Here is a 17,210-nt window from a genome sequence, read left to right on the forward strand (position 1 = left end):
TATGGTGTGCATGTGTGTGTTCGAGGGATGAGCATGTGCACATGTGTGGAATGTGAGGTATGTTCGTGCACGTGTGTTTGATGTGTACACCCATGTAGTATGTGAGTACAGGTCTATGGGGTGCATTGTGTATCTCTGTAAAGATATCTGCTGTTAACATTCTGGCTAGGTTTTCGGTGTTCTTTCTCTATGTGATTTCAGGATTATAATTATGTATAACTCTGTACCCTTGTCATTTAGTATAGTGAAAATGGATCCTTTTCCTAGATACCTGCTATAAGGAAGTTAATCTTCTCCTTGAGCTGGATCACTGGTGGTTGGTCTTATCGATCAGTCGAGTGGCAGGAAGATGTTTAGGACCCTGCCCTGCGCTTACTTGCAAAGAAGATGAGTAGGTTCGTACTCCCGTGGAAGTTCCACTGTGCCTCAGTCCCTTCAGAATGGGGCATTATAGTTTAAAAACAAGCAAGCTTTGTTTGGAGCGTAGCCTTCAGCGTCTGTGCTCTCTCTTTGTGTGTTTTGTACCCTGCGCTGCAATTGGAGGCTCCAGGTTCTTAGCTGGTGCTAAGTTGGCATGGAAAATTCAGCAATTTTTGTTTTGTTTTTGTTTTCCACACAGTGTTTCTCTGTGTAACTCTTGCTGTCCCGGAACTTGCTCTGTAGACCAGGCTGGCCCTGAACTCACAGATCCACCTGCTTCGGCCCCTCATGTGCTGGGATGGATGGAGGATGGGTAGATAGAGATAGATAGATAGATAGATAGATAGATAGATAGATAGATAGATAGATAGATGATTTTAAAGTAAAACTTATCTCCTAATCCCATTTTAGACTCAGCCTCTCTTCCTGAGCGTGGCTGTCCTCATTCTTTCTTCATAGCTACAGATCCCCGGGTGAGGCACAGTACATAGGTCTCCTATTTGTTTAGGCTGTGTCTCCGTTTAGAGACTAGTTCAGTTCAGACTCTCCCGGGTCTCTGATTTCTCCTGTCCCTGTTTCTCCATCAATGTAGGCCCTCAGCAAATGAAACTGGTTAACATCCATAACCCTTGTCAAGAGTATAAAATCTGTGTGCATGTGTACGTACACACATGTGTATGTATGCATGCGTGTAGCTCAGTGCCTGGAAGCTTCATGTTAGATATGTTTCCTGAGGATTCCACGAGTTTGGTGCTTTCTGTTGCCTTGTGCTTTATGTAAATTATTAGCTCATGAGAAAAATGAAGTCATGTGAGTTTTATAAAATTTTACTTACTTTTATTTTATGTGCCTGGGTGTTTTGCCTGTGTGCATGTGTGTGTGTGCATGTATATGTGTGTGTGTAAGTGTGTGTGTGTGTGTGTATGTGTGTGTACTTGTGTGTGTGTACACCATGCACACACAGTGCCCACAGATGCCAGAACAGAGCACCAGAGCCTCCAGCATGGGAGTTACAGATGCTTGTGAGTCACAGTACGTGTGCTTGGATTTGAACCAGGTCCTCTGTGGGAACAGAAAGTGCTATCTCGCCAGCCTGGTCATTTCAGTTTCTGAGGTGCATCTTGTCCCGTCCCACATCCCTACCAGGAAGCACAGGTGAGATTGAAAGTGTGGGGGATGGGTGCCATGCCTTGCTTCGAGTCACACTGAGGAGCTGCTAGCATCTAAAGAAACACGAAGGAGGAAGACGTCCATCCACAGCCCACAGCTTCCTCAGAAACACCATACCTCTGTCTCTCAGGCGCTCCCTCCTTCTTTGCGTATGTGCTTGGGAGTGAGAGACCCTCCTTCTTGTAGGCCTCGTGTATCTCAGCTGTGTTATTACCTTCAGCCCTCACAAGTCCCTGGATCAGACGGTTCCATTCTGATTTTACAGAGAGGAGTGGCTGAGCCTGGGCTTGTGTCTGAGCTTCCAGGCTCAGATATTGGTCTATGGTGCCCTGAATGCTCACCATTGTGCAACACTGTCCGAAGCACACTGTGGGACTTGAGTTCTCAATGGCCCCAGCTCCTTCCCATTCCAGCATTTTCCATGTTACTGATTGCTGGATGGCCCCCCTCCCCCTTCTTTCTTTTCAGTGAGCAGCATGCTTTCCTTCCCTCATAGACAGGCAGACCTCTCCCCTTCACCCTACACCTTTGCCACTGGCCACATCAACCTCTAAGAGCTGGGACAGGGTTCAATCAAGTTCCGTTTCCACGAGACAGGTCTCATTCTCTTGGCAGACAAAACCAGCAAAATACAGGTCTAAGCCATGACTCTTCCACCAGTCAAGCCACCCTTAATGGCTGGCTGGCTGTGATGAACCATAGAGGCAGGGGTGAGTTCTATCTCTATCTATTAATCTATCTATCTATCTATCTATCTATCTATCTATCTATCTATCTATCTATCTATCTGTCATCTATCTGTCACCTCTATTACCTATCATCTATATATCTATTAATTTATCATCTATCACCTACCATCAATCTGTGTCTACCAATCCTTGATTTATAAATTATCTATTATAAATCTATCTATATATCTGCCATGTCTATTTATCACATATCTATCATCTACCTGTCATCTCTCATCTTCTTACAACTGCCTCATGCTGAATCACATTTGGGGAAACTGATGGGCTGAGGAGGTGAAGCCACTGTTGTTGTGTTTTATAAAAAAGAAAGAAAGAAAGGAAGAAAGAAAGAAAAGAAGAAAGAAAGAAAGAAAGGAAGAGCAAGCTAAGGATATGTTTGATAGAGGTACTGTATGGTGAAGGGGAAGGGGGTGCCTCTATGGGCCCATGCTGAGGTACTCCTTCGCCCTGAGGTTCCAGCCATAGGATGGATATAGTATGGAATGGAGTTTATTTAGGGCATGGGAAGGGAAGTTGGGAAGGAAAGAGAGAGAGAGACAGAGAGAGACAGAGAGACAGAGAGAGACCTAGAGAGAAAGAGAGACAGAGACAGAGAGACAGAGAGAGACCTAGAGAGAGAGACAGAGAGACAGAGACAGAGAGAGACCTAGAGAGAAAGAGAGACAGAGACAGAGATAGAGACCTAGAGAGAGAGAGAGAGAGAGAGAGAGAGAGAGAGAGAGAGAGAGAGAGGAGGCTATCTGGCCAGGAACGTGTGGAGAGAGGGAGAGTGGGAAGGGGAGAGAGAGGGAGAAGGGGGTCAGGGAACATTTTTCTTCACTTACAAAGTTAGAACTTAGCAATAGCTAAGTTCATCTCTGAAGGTTTGGATATTCCCAGAAATAGCATACGGTTTTGTCATGCCTTTGCCTCATATGATAATACACCATCAAAGTGGCTTTGATGGGATGACTGTCCACGCAACACTATAAGGGCTTCCAGGCTGAAAGAAAAACAAGCAAAGAATCTTAGAATGTTTTCTTCCTCGCTATTCTCATCTCCGTTCAGACATTTATACCATCTTATCTCAGCTTGATGCAACGTTGGCTAATTGCCACACTAGAAGAGAAAGTTCTTCTTAATTCAGAATGGCTGGTCCCCCAAGCTACAATCTGGAATTAACATTCATACCATCTTTTCCCACCTCTCTAAATGATTTATGATTTAGCATCCTCCCCCCATGAACCCTAAGACTAAAAGTTAGTGACTGATTTAACAAACCCAGTTCACTTCTCATCTGCAGGCGATTCCCTGACTTTTTTTTTTTTTGCTTTTGTTTTATATATAAGTTTGATAAACTCTGTATTAGCTCATTTTCCATGTTTATAACCCAATACTAGAAGCTGGTTTATGTGTCAACAAAAGAGGTTTTACTTAATTATCAGGTTCCAGAGTATGCTGCTTACTTCTCCTTGGCTTTGGTGCAGGCCTTGTGGCAGGAAACCTCACGATGACAGGCACATGTGAGAGTCAAAGTTCACCAGCAAATCAGGAAACCAGAGAGTGGGAACTCTCCAGAGAACTAACCTATTCCATGAGATCCGCATTAATCTCTTCCAAGAGCAGTTCCCCCATGACCTTGCTACCTTCCACAATACCTCACCACTTGAACATTAACACACTGAAGTCCATGTTTTTAGTGGACAAAGTTTGTCCAGACCATGGAAGTCAGCTTAAGTTCCATAGAGGAAAAAATAAAGATCTTCCTTAGAATTTTGATTAAAATGGAGTAGGCAAGGCGGATCATAGCTTTAAATCTAAGCTACCAAGGAAACCCCTAAATCTATATGGACACTGTGACTATTAATAACCGAACCAAAAGAAGTTAAGACCTCTCCGAATCTCTGTCTACATGTATGACAACCCCGAACATCACAACACCATGTTAGACACTGGCTAGTGTGTCAGCAGTGGGATAAGAAAACTCATTTCTCTTTCTCACACTCTGACACATTAAGGAAGGCAGCATCTAATTCCCACCCATCACTTACCAGCCGACTTCCTTTCCTGAGTGTCCAGTGTACAAGGCAAAAGAGTTGTCAAATGTTTACAAATGTTAGACCTCTGGAACCCAAGGGAGGACTAAACTTGTGGCCAGAGTGTTTTGAAGCTATTTGTGGCTGGTGCAGGGATAGTGACTAAATTCCTAACCGTTAGTGTTACCAGGCTGTAGACCTGTATATGTGACTACTAAAGTCAAGTTTAAGGGGAGCAAATTGCCAGTTCCGTGCTATAGTTACATAGAGAAAGAGAGACTGGGTGTGTTGAAACCGTGGAGCAAGTTTTCATAGGCTGGGAGCAAAGTGTGGGAGGGGCCAAGATGTGCCAATTATACATCACAACCCAGTCGGCCAGACTCCAGCTCCTGTGGCACAGGATGGATATGTCTGCTATGTCAGGTTGACTGCTAAGAGATCGGACCAGCTCTCCCTGTACACTTCTCTATTTCCAGCAAGGTATGGGGAGTACACAGGATTGCAGGCACCTCCACGGAATCCCTAGCGAGCATTAGAGTGCCTTCTCTGCCCTTCCTCATTGTCAGGAACACGCCTTTTGTTGTTGTGTTTGTTTTTGGTTGTTGTTGTTTTAGTTTTTTTGAGACAGTTTTTCTCAGTGTAGCCCTGGATGCCCTGGAACTCACTCTGTAGACCAGGCTGGCCTCAAGTTCACAGAAATCCACCTGCCTTCGCCTCCCAAGTGCAGGCGTGTACCACTGCTACCTGACTGTCAAAACCATCTTAAAGGCCCCCCCAGGTACCTCAGGATCGCGTCCCAGCTTTATCTCCCAACCCTGAGTGCTCTTTGTGACTCTGAACTTCTTTTGCCCTCTGGGAAACATGTGAGCTGCTTTGCAGAAAAATGTTCTGAGCCTGGGTGAGCCTCCCCAAGCCTAGGCGCAGCCCTGGCAGGTACAGGGGAGAGAGGGTGAATGGAAAATCAACTCTAGATTGCTATGATCTTATGTCAGTCACCCAGTCTTGGAACTGCCCCATTCCTTGCTCTGAAAAATGGTTCAACGGGTAGAGTACTTGCCTAGCACGCCTGAAGCCCTGGGTTCGATCCCCAGAACTGCCTAAGTCTGGTGTAGTGGCATACACCCATAACCTCATTCAGGGGGTGGAAGCAGGTGGATCAAAAGCTCAGAGTCCTCATTCTTGGCTACACAAAAATTGAAGTCAGCCTGGGGTGCATGAGACTCTGTCTAAAAATAAAAGCCTCAAGCTGTGGGATTCCTGGGAGCTGAGGACAGGATGGGAACCTGTACAGGCCAGTCATTATAATAAATTATAACAGTTCTAACGTCTGCCAACTGAGAGAAGGTTTGTCCTTTAGCCCGAGGCTTCCCTTGGTGGTCTTCAGTCATCTTGGCTCCCAGGAGAAGCTAGCTGGCCTCACCTTTTCTTCCGAGGCCCTCTGCTGAACTGTGAGGTCATTTCCTTCTTTGTCCCAGATGTAGAGACTGATGGCACCCTGAGTCTGGCCTCTGTGTGGGCTGGGTTTCTGATTTAACAGCTGTTACGGGGTAGGTGCACATATCTTGGTTCTAAAGTAGTTTTCTGGCATTCATACTCTGGCTCACTGATAACTCGCAGACCAGCCATTGAATCCCTTCATCAAGTCCTTCCACAAATATATATTTAAAATGTATATACATATATGTCATAGATACATGAATATGTATTGCATATATACATGTACATACATACATACATACATACATACATACATACATACATACATACATACGTACATGTCTTAGGGTTCCATTCCGTGAACAGACACCGTGACCAAGGCAACTTTTACAAAGGACACTGTTTAATTGGGGCTGGCTTATACAGTTTCAGAGGTTCACTACATTATCATCATGGCGGCAAACATGACAGCATCCAGGCAGATATGGTACTGGAGAAGGAGCTGAGAGGTCTATATCTTGATCCAAAGGCTGCCAGGAAGAGAGCTTCTTCCTAAGACAGCTAAGAGGAGGCTCTCTTCCTACTGGGCAGAACTTGAGCACTACCAAGACCTCAAAGCCCGCCCACAGTGACACACTTCCTCTCACAAGGCCACACCTCCTATGGGAAGTCCCACTTACCATAGGTCAAGCATATTCAAACCACCATATACATATATATATACATATATATGTGTATATATATGTATATATGTGTGTGTATTATATGTATATATACACATGTGTGTATTACATATATGTATATGCAGATATGCTTTTATCATACATATATACATATGTGTATATACACATATATACATATAGGCATGTGTGTTTGTGTGTGTGTGTGTGTGTGTGTGTGTGTCTATGTGTGTCTGTGTCTGTGTGTCTGTGGCCACTCACGTGAGTCTGGTAATTTATGCCATGTCATCTGTGGTTATTTGGTATGGTCCATGGCTACAAATGAAGCTTAGTCAGCTTTTAACTTCCAGCGTATATATTCTCCGTGTAGGCACATTCCCTCTCTATATAACACACATCATACCCTTGCTCATGTATACCATTTGTGTGTTTCAGACGGTTTCCTGAGCCCCGGATCTTTCTCCTTCCGAACTATTCCGCCCATACGCATTTGTCTCTTGAGAATCCCCCATCATGGACCTCATCGGGCTGCTGAAGTCCCAGTTTCTGTGTCACCTGGTCTTCTGCTACGTGTTCATCGCCTCGGGGCTCATTGTCAACGCCATCCAGCTATGCACGCTGGTCATCTGGCCCATCAACAAGCAGCTGTTCCGAAAGATAAATGCCAGACTCTGCTACTGCGTCTCCAGCCGTAAGATCCATTCCCTCATGCTTGCTTTCAACCCAGACGGGAGGCCCAGTCCCTGGCTCCTTACAGGCATTTGCTAGGCCCGCATGCTGGGCTGGGCTGGGCTGGGCTGCTGCTGTCTCTCGCTCTTTTTGCTTTAGATCTGAAATGTCCCCACTCTACAAAAACAAAATTATCCTGCCAGCGAGAAATGCCAGTAGCACAAGGCTGAACAGCCATGAAGGACGGACTGGGGACAGTAAATATGCCTTATATATAGCTGCTTTTTTCCATTTCCTTCTCAGAAGTGAATGGTCCACTCTTGCTTAGTTATGCTGAATCTGGCTGGTGTGTACCCAAGCTCAGTGTTCTCGAGACGTATAATTCACATGCATGTCCTCTCTGTGTCTGTAAGGAGATACATGCAGTTCACATGCAGTTTTGGTTTGGTTTGGTTTGGTTGGCAGGGCTAGGAGTCAAGTACATATATGTATCTTAGAAAACTAAATGGCAACATACTATATCGCTCTCTTCCTTGTATTTTCCCCCTTGTATTTTTTTTTAATCATCATAGACATATGTGCAGTTCTAAGAGACAAAGCAGTGAGATTCTAAATTCCCTACAGGGTGATGTAGGGGAAAAGGCGTGGACTCGGATCTATGCCCAAGCACCCTGTGCTCATTCCCTGCATGGTAGCTGTGTTTGTCAGGGTTTCTAGAGGAACAGAACTGATAGAGTGAATGTATATATGTAAATGTGTGTGTGTGTGTATACATACACATCTATACATACACACATCTATACATACAAGCATATCTACACATATACACATACATACACACATATATACATACACACATGTGTATCCACACATATATATCCATCAACATACATACACAAATAATGACAAATGTCTTACAGGTGTGTCCAGCTGCTTGGGTTTTTAGTTAATTCCAGATTAATTCAAGTTGACAGCCAAGATTAGCCCTATCACAGCATTGGAGTACAGTATTCCAGCCAATGCTCACATGATCATCAAACCTGCTTCACCCCTCTGTGTGTGTGTGTGTGTGTGTGTGTGTGTGTGTGTGTGTGTGTGTGTGTGTGTGTGTACTCTGTTGCTAAGCTGTCTGAAACCTAACTCATTTAGTCAGAGCTGCTCCAGTTGAAAGCGAGGCATCGGTGTGTTGTTGCAACACCTAGTGGTGAGTTAAAGACAAAGATGAAGCTTGTAATTATCCCCTAAACTAGAAAATACTGCCTCATTATCATTTACGCACGGGGCTGAAAATGCATTCAAATCAGAGCCTTTTTCATTCAAACTAAGCAGTGAAAATTTCTCTGTGCCCTTAGACTATGACCAAGAGACAAATATATTATCTTTCTGAAACAAAGCATTGAAGTTATACCTAAAAGTGCTTCTTAAAGCAGCAAGACCTCCACAGATTTTTGTTTCGTTTGTTTCTGTTTGCAAGACAGGGTGTCACCGTATAGTTCAAACCAGCTTTGAACTTGGTATTCCTCCTTTCCTGCCTCTTGGGATTCCAGCCACGTGTTATCATGCCCAGCCTTACATTCTTAACTTGTAAACTTTATTTTTATTATTTTTCAGTGTGTGTGTATGTGTGTGTGTGTGTGTGTGTGTGAGAGAGAGAGAGAGAGACAGAGAGAGAGAGAGAGAGAGAGAGACAGAGACAGAGACAGAGACAGAGACAGAGAGACAGAGAGAGACCGTGGGTACCCATGTGAGTATAGATGCTCATGGAGGACAGAAGAGGCCATCGGATTCCCCTGAAGTGGAGTTACAGGTGGTTGTGAGCCTTCTGACATGGGTGCTGGGAACTGAGCCCAGTCCTTGTAAGAGCTGGAATATACTTTCTTACAGCTGAGCCATTTATCCAGTCCCATGTATTTTTAATTGACATAATAGTCGTGTTTATTTGTGAGGTCTATGCAGGATCTTGATAAACATACACAAAGCAGGCTGGCAGGCACCTGCATCATCATTTCACACTCGGGTTCCTCCTTTGGGCTGGGAACATTTCAGATCCTATCTACACACATGCAATCACACAGCACATAATTAATATTCCTCCTGCTATTCTTACCGTGTTATCAGGCACTGGCTATTACTCCACCTCTCCGAGTACACCCACATATAGAAGCTTTTAATCTTGACAAAAGGCCATTTCCAAATCCTGCTTTTGATGTGTGTGTTCCTTGCCTGGAGTCCCATGTCACAAAACCTTTCCTCTCTGCTTTCTTCTAACAGTTTTATAGTTTCCATTTAAGCCTCCAGTCCAAGTTGATTTCTCACAGGGGGAGACATGTCCTGGTTTTATTCTCCTGCATCTGCACACCCAGTTTTCCAAATGCCACGCATCTAGGAGACTGTTTTCTCTGATGTATGCCTTGGTTGTGGGTCCCTGACTGTAAATACGTTTTCATTTCCTGGCTCTCTATTCTGTTCCCATTGGCTAATGGGTCTGTCTTTTGCCTGTATCTTGACGCTTTGGTTTCAGTGGCTTTGTGGAATGTTTAAAGTCAGGTGTTCTACTCCCGGCTCTGTCCCTTCACTCACAATTGATTTGCCAACCAAGAGTCTTATGTGGTTCCATACAAATTTTAACTTAGTTTTTTGTTTGTTTTTTATTTCTGAGAAGAATGGCTCTGGTATCTGTTAGGGTCTATTGAATCTGTAGATTCTGTTGGGTAGCATAGACATTTTCTATGTGTATGCACACAAAGTGTGTGTGTGTGTGTGTGTGTGTGTGTGTGTGTGTCTGTGTGTTCCTTCCCCTCTTTAGCTTTTTTTTCCTTTTTGGTGGTATTGAATGAAGGCTTCTGGCATACCACATAAGCACTGTGCCACTGAAGTGTGCCCTCGGCCCTGCCCCCTTCAATTTTTTTTTTATCCGTGTTTCATATTGTTTATTGAAGAGATCACATAATTCCTTGGTTAAGTTTGTTCTTAAGTATTTTACGATTTGGGGGCTCTTTTGAGTGATATTGCTTCCTGCTTTCCTCACGACTGTTTGACTATTGATGTAAAATGCTGCTGATTTGTGTGTGTTGATTTTTGTATCTTATATCAGTATTGAATTTCTTTATCAGTCCAATAGCGTGTTTTGTTTTGCTAGGTTTTGGTGGAACCATTGGTTTTTCTCTGTTTCTAAAAATCATGCCATGGGTGGACAGGGAAAATTAGCTCCTCCTTTATAGCTCTTTAATTCCTTCCTTATCTTGCTGCCCCAGGTAGGACTTCCAGTGTTAAGTTAGAGTATGTAGACTGTTTACTCTTCTTGTCCTAGAGGAAAGAACTTCAGCATTAAGTAAGTTGCTGGCTGTGGGTTATTTGTTTCGATAAAGCACATTCCTTCTATATATAATTGGGGTGGAGACAGTTTGATCATGAAGTGGTATTGGATTGTATCCGGTGCTTTTTTTTGTACCTATTTGAGGTGACCATAAGTTTTCTTGACCTTCATTTTATTGATGTGATACATTACGTTTATAGATTTGTATACACTAAACTATCCTTGTATTTCTGAGGTAAATCTCATTCGATCATGGCATATAATCTTTTGGATCTTATATTGACTTTTTTGTTATTGTTGGCTATTATTCTATCCAGAATTTTTATAGATGATATTGGTCTGTGATTTCTTCTTCTTCTCTCTTTCTAGTAGTTTCAAATGTCGTCAATGTCGTCGTCTGGTTTTGCTATTACAGTCACTTTGGCCTGATGAATAGGTTAGGAAGGGTTCCTTCTATTTCTTTCTTTTCTGTTTGTTTGTTTGTTGTAACTCGAGGGGAAGAAAACAGTGTTGGTTCTTTAAAGGTCTGACAAAATTCCACAGTGAATCATTTGTAAGCTTTCCTTCCTCAGGAGACTGTGTCATTGGTACTCTCTTGAAATTCATTGTGTTTTTTCAGATTTGCTGTGTTCTTATGGTCACTCTTGGTAGGTTATGGTACCAGCATTTCTTCCTGGTCATCCAAGTCCTTGGCATCTTCCTATCAGCCCCTATTAACATTTTGGTCTATGGCATTGGGTTTTTTCTTTCCTGATTTTAATTATTATTTTGCTCTTCTCTGATTAGCTCCATTAGTGTAGGTAAATGTTCTGTTTTGTAAAACAAAAAGCAGACCGGGCTTTGTTTCATCCACCTTTCGTATTCTCTTTATTTTGTTTGTTTCCTCTCTAATCTTTGCTGCCTCTGCTAGGTTTAGGTTTATTCTGTTCTTTTTTTTCTTTTCTTTCTGGCTCCTTGGTTTGCACCATTGGCCTCTGAAGTTTTTCTCTGTTTCTGATACACATGCTCTTAGTTCAGCCTTTGATCTATCTCAGAAGGGTTTAGTGTTTTCTATTTCTATTTTTACTTTTTTTCAAGCAATTTAAAATTTTCCGAATCCAGAATAGTAACTGCTTTTAACCACTGAGCCATCTCTCCAGCCCAAGTGTACTATCCTTGGTTGTCATTTGTTTGTTTCTTTTAGGAATGGGGAAAGTGATTTTCTTCTGGGTTAGATGATGTCACCGAGAGGTCTGCTGTCATCCTGTCGGGAGTTCCCTCACATGTGACTCTTCCTTTTATTTTTGAAGTTCTCTCTTTGCTTGCACGCATGATAGTTGCCTGTAATATTCCTTGGAGAACACCATAAGTGTTTTGAGCCTCCTATAGCTGGATTCCCACATCTATTTCAAATTTAGCTCCAATACAATAAAATTTACTATCTTACTGTATATATTGCCTGCCCCATGCCTCCTCTCTGTTCTGTCTACAGCACCTTTCATAAAATACATATTTGCCTTCTGATATCACAATGGTCCCTCACGACCTCTTCTTTGGCTAACTGGGTTATGCCAGAAGATCTGTTTAGATGAACAGATTCATTGGCTGTTCTGGCTGTCTGCTGGTTTGTCCGTTTGCTTCCTTCGCTTGCTTGCTTGGTTGCTTGCTTGCTTGCTTGCTCTTTAGTTCACTGACTGAAGTCTTCAGCTGCAGAGTTTTAAAGCTCCCCATCCCTGCAGGATTCATCACCCAGCCAGATCACAAGCTGTGGTTGTTATTCCATGCCTTGTCTGTGTTTTCCTGTAGCTCACTGGGCTTCTTCGTAACTCTTCTTTTGAATTCTTTTTTAGACAACCCATCACTTTTTCTTCCCTATGTCCTGGAAGAAGAATTGACATGTTTCTTGTGAGGCATCGTAGTCTCTCTTGTTTCTTTTTCTTGTGTCTCTCCATTGACATTTGCATGCCTGGTAGACCAGTTACCTCTGCCAGCTTTGTACGATGGCTTTCACGGTAAAAAGACTCTCTTGCAGCTATGGTCTGGATGTAGCTCAAGTAGGCTAGGTTGGCCTTGTTCCGAGGTTGGCACAGTAGTTGCTTGTGTAGCTTCATCAGCTGTGATACATGTTGGCAGTATGGGTGAGTGACCCAGAACCTAGACTACAGGGCTTTGTGGGACTTCTCTGGGATGCAGCATTTAAGTGGACCAGATTTGCTGACTGCCTTGGCTATAGTGATGCTTGGCTTTGGGGTCAGTAAGTACATGTAGGTGGTGTGTAGCCCTCAGAGTTGGGGGTTGTGTACATTTTAATGTGTGAGGGTTATACTGATGGCCAGGATGGTTTCCTGTCTCTGTCTGAGCCACAAAGGTGTCTTTGCAGAACATTTCAGTGGGGGTAGGGCTGTGGGGAAATGGGATTGACAGCTTGCCTGGGGAGGGCTTCTTATCTGCTCCCTGGTGTCTAGGTGAGACAAGAGGCTCAAAGAAGGCTACATAACTTCCAGGCAATGGAATGGCGCACAGCACAGCCTCGTTTCCTTCCCAGAATATATAGTAGTAGAACTAACTCCTGGCAGGCTGACTAGCTGTTCACAGGGTTCAAAACTGGGAGAGCAGGACCACCTGCCGGCTTCCCAGATGTCCCTGTGGGCAGAGCTGCTCAGGAGGCATCACTGTTGCTTCCTGTGGGGAAAGTGTGGGTAGACACAGCCACCTGTCTACTTCCCAGGAGACCCTGTGGATGAGCGACTGGGAAGGGTAGCAGGCTGCTTCCTGTGGTGTGGGAGTGGAGCAGGGCCACCTGGCTGGTTTAAGGGCCAAGATGAGAAGTAGAGTGGAAGACAGCTGTCTGGTTGTTTCACAGGACCCCTACTGGGCATCTTGCAGCATGAATCTGGGTCAGGCATGGTATGTGGCTGGCTTTCCTGTAGAGCCATACCACAGCATAGATATCCCACAGCTCCTGTGCAGGAGCGTGGCTTACACAGGCTACATGACCTTCCAGTAGCCAGTCTTCAGGCTGTTTGCTTACTGAGCAAAGTCCCTCTTGCTTTAGGGACAATCTCTTGGATATATAAAAGAAAGGTTGAGGGCTGGAGAGATGGCTCAGTGGTTAAGAGCACTGACTGCTCTTCCAGAGGTTCTGAGTTCAAATCCCAGCAGCCACATGGTGGCTCACAACCATCTGTAATGGGATCTGATGCCCTCTTCTGGTGTGTCTGATGATAGTGATGGTGTACTCATATACATAAAATAAATAAATCTTTAAAAAAGAAAGGTTGAGTTATGAGACTTAGTCCCCTTATAAGGCAATTGTGTGCCCCTGTTCTGTGTTCCTCTATATCTCCACAGGACTCTGGTGGTCTGCCTGAAACACATCAATGAGAACAGCTGTTCGTTCCTTGTTTCCTTCTATCTGTTGTAGAAACACTTCCAGCTCTTCTTGTCAACCATCTCGGAATCCCATCCTCCTTTATGTGCCTTATTTTGTAAATTCAAAAGTTCTTATGAGGAAAGAGAGCTGCGGCAACTCTCTTGTTGACAATTACCTTTACTGACTCGGAGTTCACAAGTGGGTCTGGTACCATTTCTAATGTTTGATGTTTGTATCAGAGGCCCATTCTCTACATGAAGAATGCTCCCCAAAGCATACAACTAGATGATCCATTGTCGATGGCTTACGGTCACCAAACAGCCATTAAGCCCAGAGCCACAGAATGTGCCTTCCTGGGTCACCTGCTTTATTCTAATGTGGCTCTAGTATTTGGGCATCCACCGTGGTATTATAGGGAAAGGAAATATTTGTCAGGGCCGGGCACAGAAAGCAGAAGGTGGAATCATGGCTGTGGGAAGAGAGGCTTGTCATGACTAAGGGGGGAAGACAGCTGACTGAGGTGAACATTACATTGTTTGTTTGCTTTAAATACTTTTCCACACCACAGCAGGCGGAGAGCTGGATACATCAAATTAGGGTTAACAAAGCAATGCTGGTTGTGCTTTTTTTTAAAATCCCATTTAGAGGACTTGCCTATTCTTCAGGCCATTCCAAAATCTATCCATTTGCTACCCGAGATCATGTCTGTTTGCACTGTCATAAGCCCTAACCAGAGTTCAAACAGACAGCTAAGAGCCAGGTTCTCATTTAGAGGTAAGTCAGAAATGAGGTTCAGGCTTGAGCAGGATCACCCATGGAGATATTTGGGGGAGGTTTTCACCTACTCGTTTCTGGTGGAATTTACAATGAGTAACAGTTTAAAAATGACGGTGAATTTTTAATGTCATCATCATAAATAAATTGAAATATTCAGAACAAATTCCAAGTGAAAATCCATACAAGTGGCATTTCACGGGCGAGTGAAAGGAAGGGTAAGCAGACGATACAGAGGACTTGGTGTCTTGGTATGTCCCACACGCTTTGTCCCCATTTCTCCCGGGAGCAAGGACTGCTTGGCTCCTAAGGTCAAGCAGTGTCATTTCTGTAACCGTGTGAGTGGAGAAGGGATGAGCTCTGATGAGGAGTCAGCATGGTTCCTAGAGAGAGAGAGAGAGAGAGGATGTGGTAGACAGGGTGTGCGAGCCATGCTGGGCTTGGCTCATGGGTTCCATCTGATGCATCTGACTAGGAATTGTGCTGACCCTCTGTTGGGGTCTAAATCTCAGCCCACATCCAAACAGACCACACCAAGCCAACATGGTTCCACATGGAAAGGTTTAATGAGAGAAGAGTAGAAGAGGAGAAGAATAAAGGCTGGCCATGAGCACGTGGAGGGAAGGGGGAGGAGAATGGGGAGAGAAGAGAGCAAAGAGCAAGAGAGAGAGGAAGGGCCAAGCAGCCTGTCAGGCAAACCTGGCTGTTGCCAGGCAACTGTGGGGCGGAGCATACCCGGCTGTTGCCAGGTAACTGTGGGAGTGGAGTTTAGACAGAATACCAACACCCTCCAACCCCCATCTCCACAGCACCTCATGTCTGGAGTATCTTAGAGAGAAGAGCCAGTTTTTAATCCATCTTGTTTTCCTATCTGTCTCTGACTGAAAGGCTGTCTTTACCCAGCCATGAGGAACACACACTCTCCTGGGCCTGTGGGCCTGCAGCTTGATCAGCAAAGGGCTGTGCCATGCTGGTTTGGCCCACCTTGCTGTATTCTCTCCAAGTTAAGGTTAAAACCTGGTCTTGGGGTTTAATGGTTTCTTCTGGCACAGGAGTCACACCAAGCAGAAAACCTACTGCATCCATCACTTGCAGCTGATCCTGTAAGAGAAAGCCAGATACTTTGTTTCCCCGGGTTGCACCCTGCTCACTTCACTTACAACGTTTGGTCCTCTTCTGTTTTCCTGTTAAATATTTGAGCTCGTTGTCACTGGGGTGGTGGTGATGGTGGCAGTGGTGGTGGTGATGGTGTAGTGGTGGTGATGGTGGAGGTGGTGGTGGTGGCGGCAGTGGTGGTGGTGGAGGTGGTGGTGGTGGTGGAGGTGGTGGTGGTGGTGGTGATGGTGGAGGTGGTGGTGATGGTGGTGGTGGTGGTGGCGGCAGTGGCAGTGACGGTGGCGGTGGCAGTGGCAGTGGCGGTGGCAATGGTGGTGGTGCAGGGCAGCATGCAACTCTGAGGAAGCTCGCATACCAAAGACTGAAATGACATCAGTGACAGACAATGCACAGAATGGACGTGTACTCAGCAGCAGGACACAGGGAGCAGAGAGTGTTGATCTGGTGGCCAGAGCTCACGGATGATGATTGGCGAATAATTGACTTTGGGGTGGGGCTGGTTGGTAGGGGGATGTTTTGTCTTTCTCTTCCTTGATTGCCTCACTATGTAGATAGAAAAGGATGTTATGTCAGACCCGCCCTGTGTGCTGGCAGAGGAGGAGCCCACTGAGCAAGCTCCTTTAAGGTCAAAAAGGGAAGACGTTGAAAGAAGTGGGGGTAGAGGTTGGATTACTCTGTGCACAGCAGTCTCTAGGGGAAGGCCACTCTGACATCTTGCTGTCATTTTTTTCCCCTTCTGACACTGTAGACTTTAAGCTACAACAACAGAACCAGAAAACTTAGTAGTCTATTAATGTCAGGAGCAAAAAAGGTGGCGTGGAAGGTTGTAATAGAGCTACTATTTTAGGAAAGACTGGAGAAGTAAAACAAAATGAAAATGTTTCTGACCTCAGCCCTGACCCAGCGCTGGGGCCTGGCGGCCAAGTTCCCTGTCCCTGTACATGGGTTCCGGAAGCCTGGGTCTGCCCTGGAGGGTCCATGAGCTCTGCCGTTTCTGGTTTTACCCGGCTGTTAGCCTTACACAGCCCCACAGAATCCCTCCCATGGGCAAAGAGAAGAGACAAATTGGGGGAGGAGAGAGACAACTCTTGGTGCTAGGATGCCAAATAAAGTATTTTTAAATTTAATTAAATAGTTATTATGCAATTTAATAATATTTAATAATAAATAATTTAATTAAAAAATAAAGATGTGTGTGTGTGTGTGTCCGAATGTTAGTTTGTGCACATGAGATCACGTGCCCCATGGAGGCCAGAGGTGTTGGAGTCCCCAGGAACTGGGTGGTTGTGAGCTGTCTGAAACGGAATCCAGGTCCTCTGCAAGAGCGGTGCATGCTCTGAACCACTGAGTCATTTCTATAATCTCCAAGTAAAATTCTGCCCTGCTGCTTATAGGCCAACCACTGACCAGCCACAGAAACCCTCAGTCCAGTTGATAAGCCTACAGTTTCTGGTCGAAGATGCAGAATGAGGTCCTGTGGACAGATGCTTCCTAAATTGTTTCAGGCTGGGT

General features: G+C 44.7%; 1 protein-coding gene across 1 annotated transcript in view; it reads left to right on the top strand.

Annotated features, from left to right (window-relative positions):
* The window catches only part of Agpat4 (1-acylglycerol-3-phosphate O-acyltransferase 4), a 103,227-nt gene that overhangs the window by 25,534 nt on the left and 60,483 nt on the right, over positions 1–17,210 (top strand). The window contains exon 2 of the mRNA XM_032894707.1: positions 6,907–7,162. Within this exon, the coding sequence (XP_032750598.1) occupies positions 6,985–7,162 (178 nt within the window). The 5' untranslated portion in view covers positions 6,907–6,984. The remainder of the gene's footprint in view (positions 1–6,906; positions 7,163–17,210) is intronic.

This window comes from Rattus rattus, chromosome 2, assembly GCF_011064425.1.
Source record: "Rattus rattus isolate New Zealand chromosome 2, Rrattus_CSIRO_v1, whole genome shotgun sequence".
Classification (NCBI taxonomy): domain Eukaryota; kingdom Metazoa; phylum Chordata; class Mammalia; order Rodentia; family Muridae; genus Rattus; species Rattus rattus.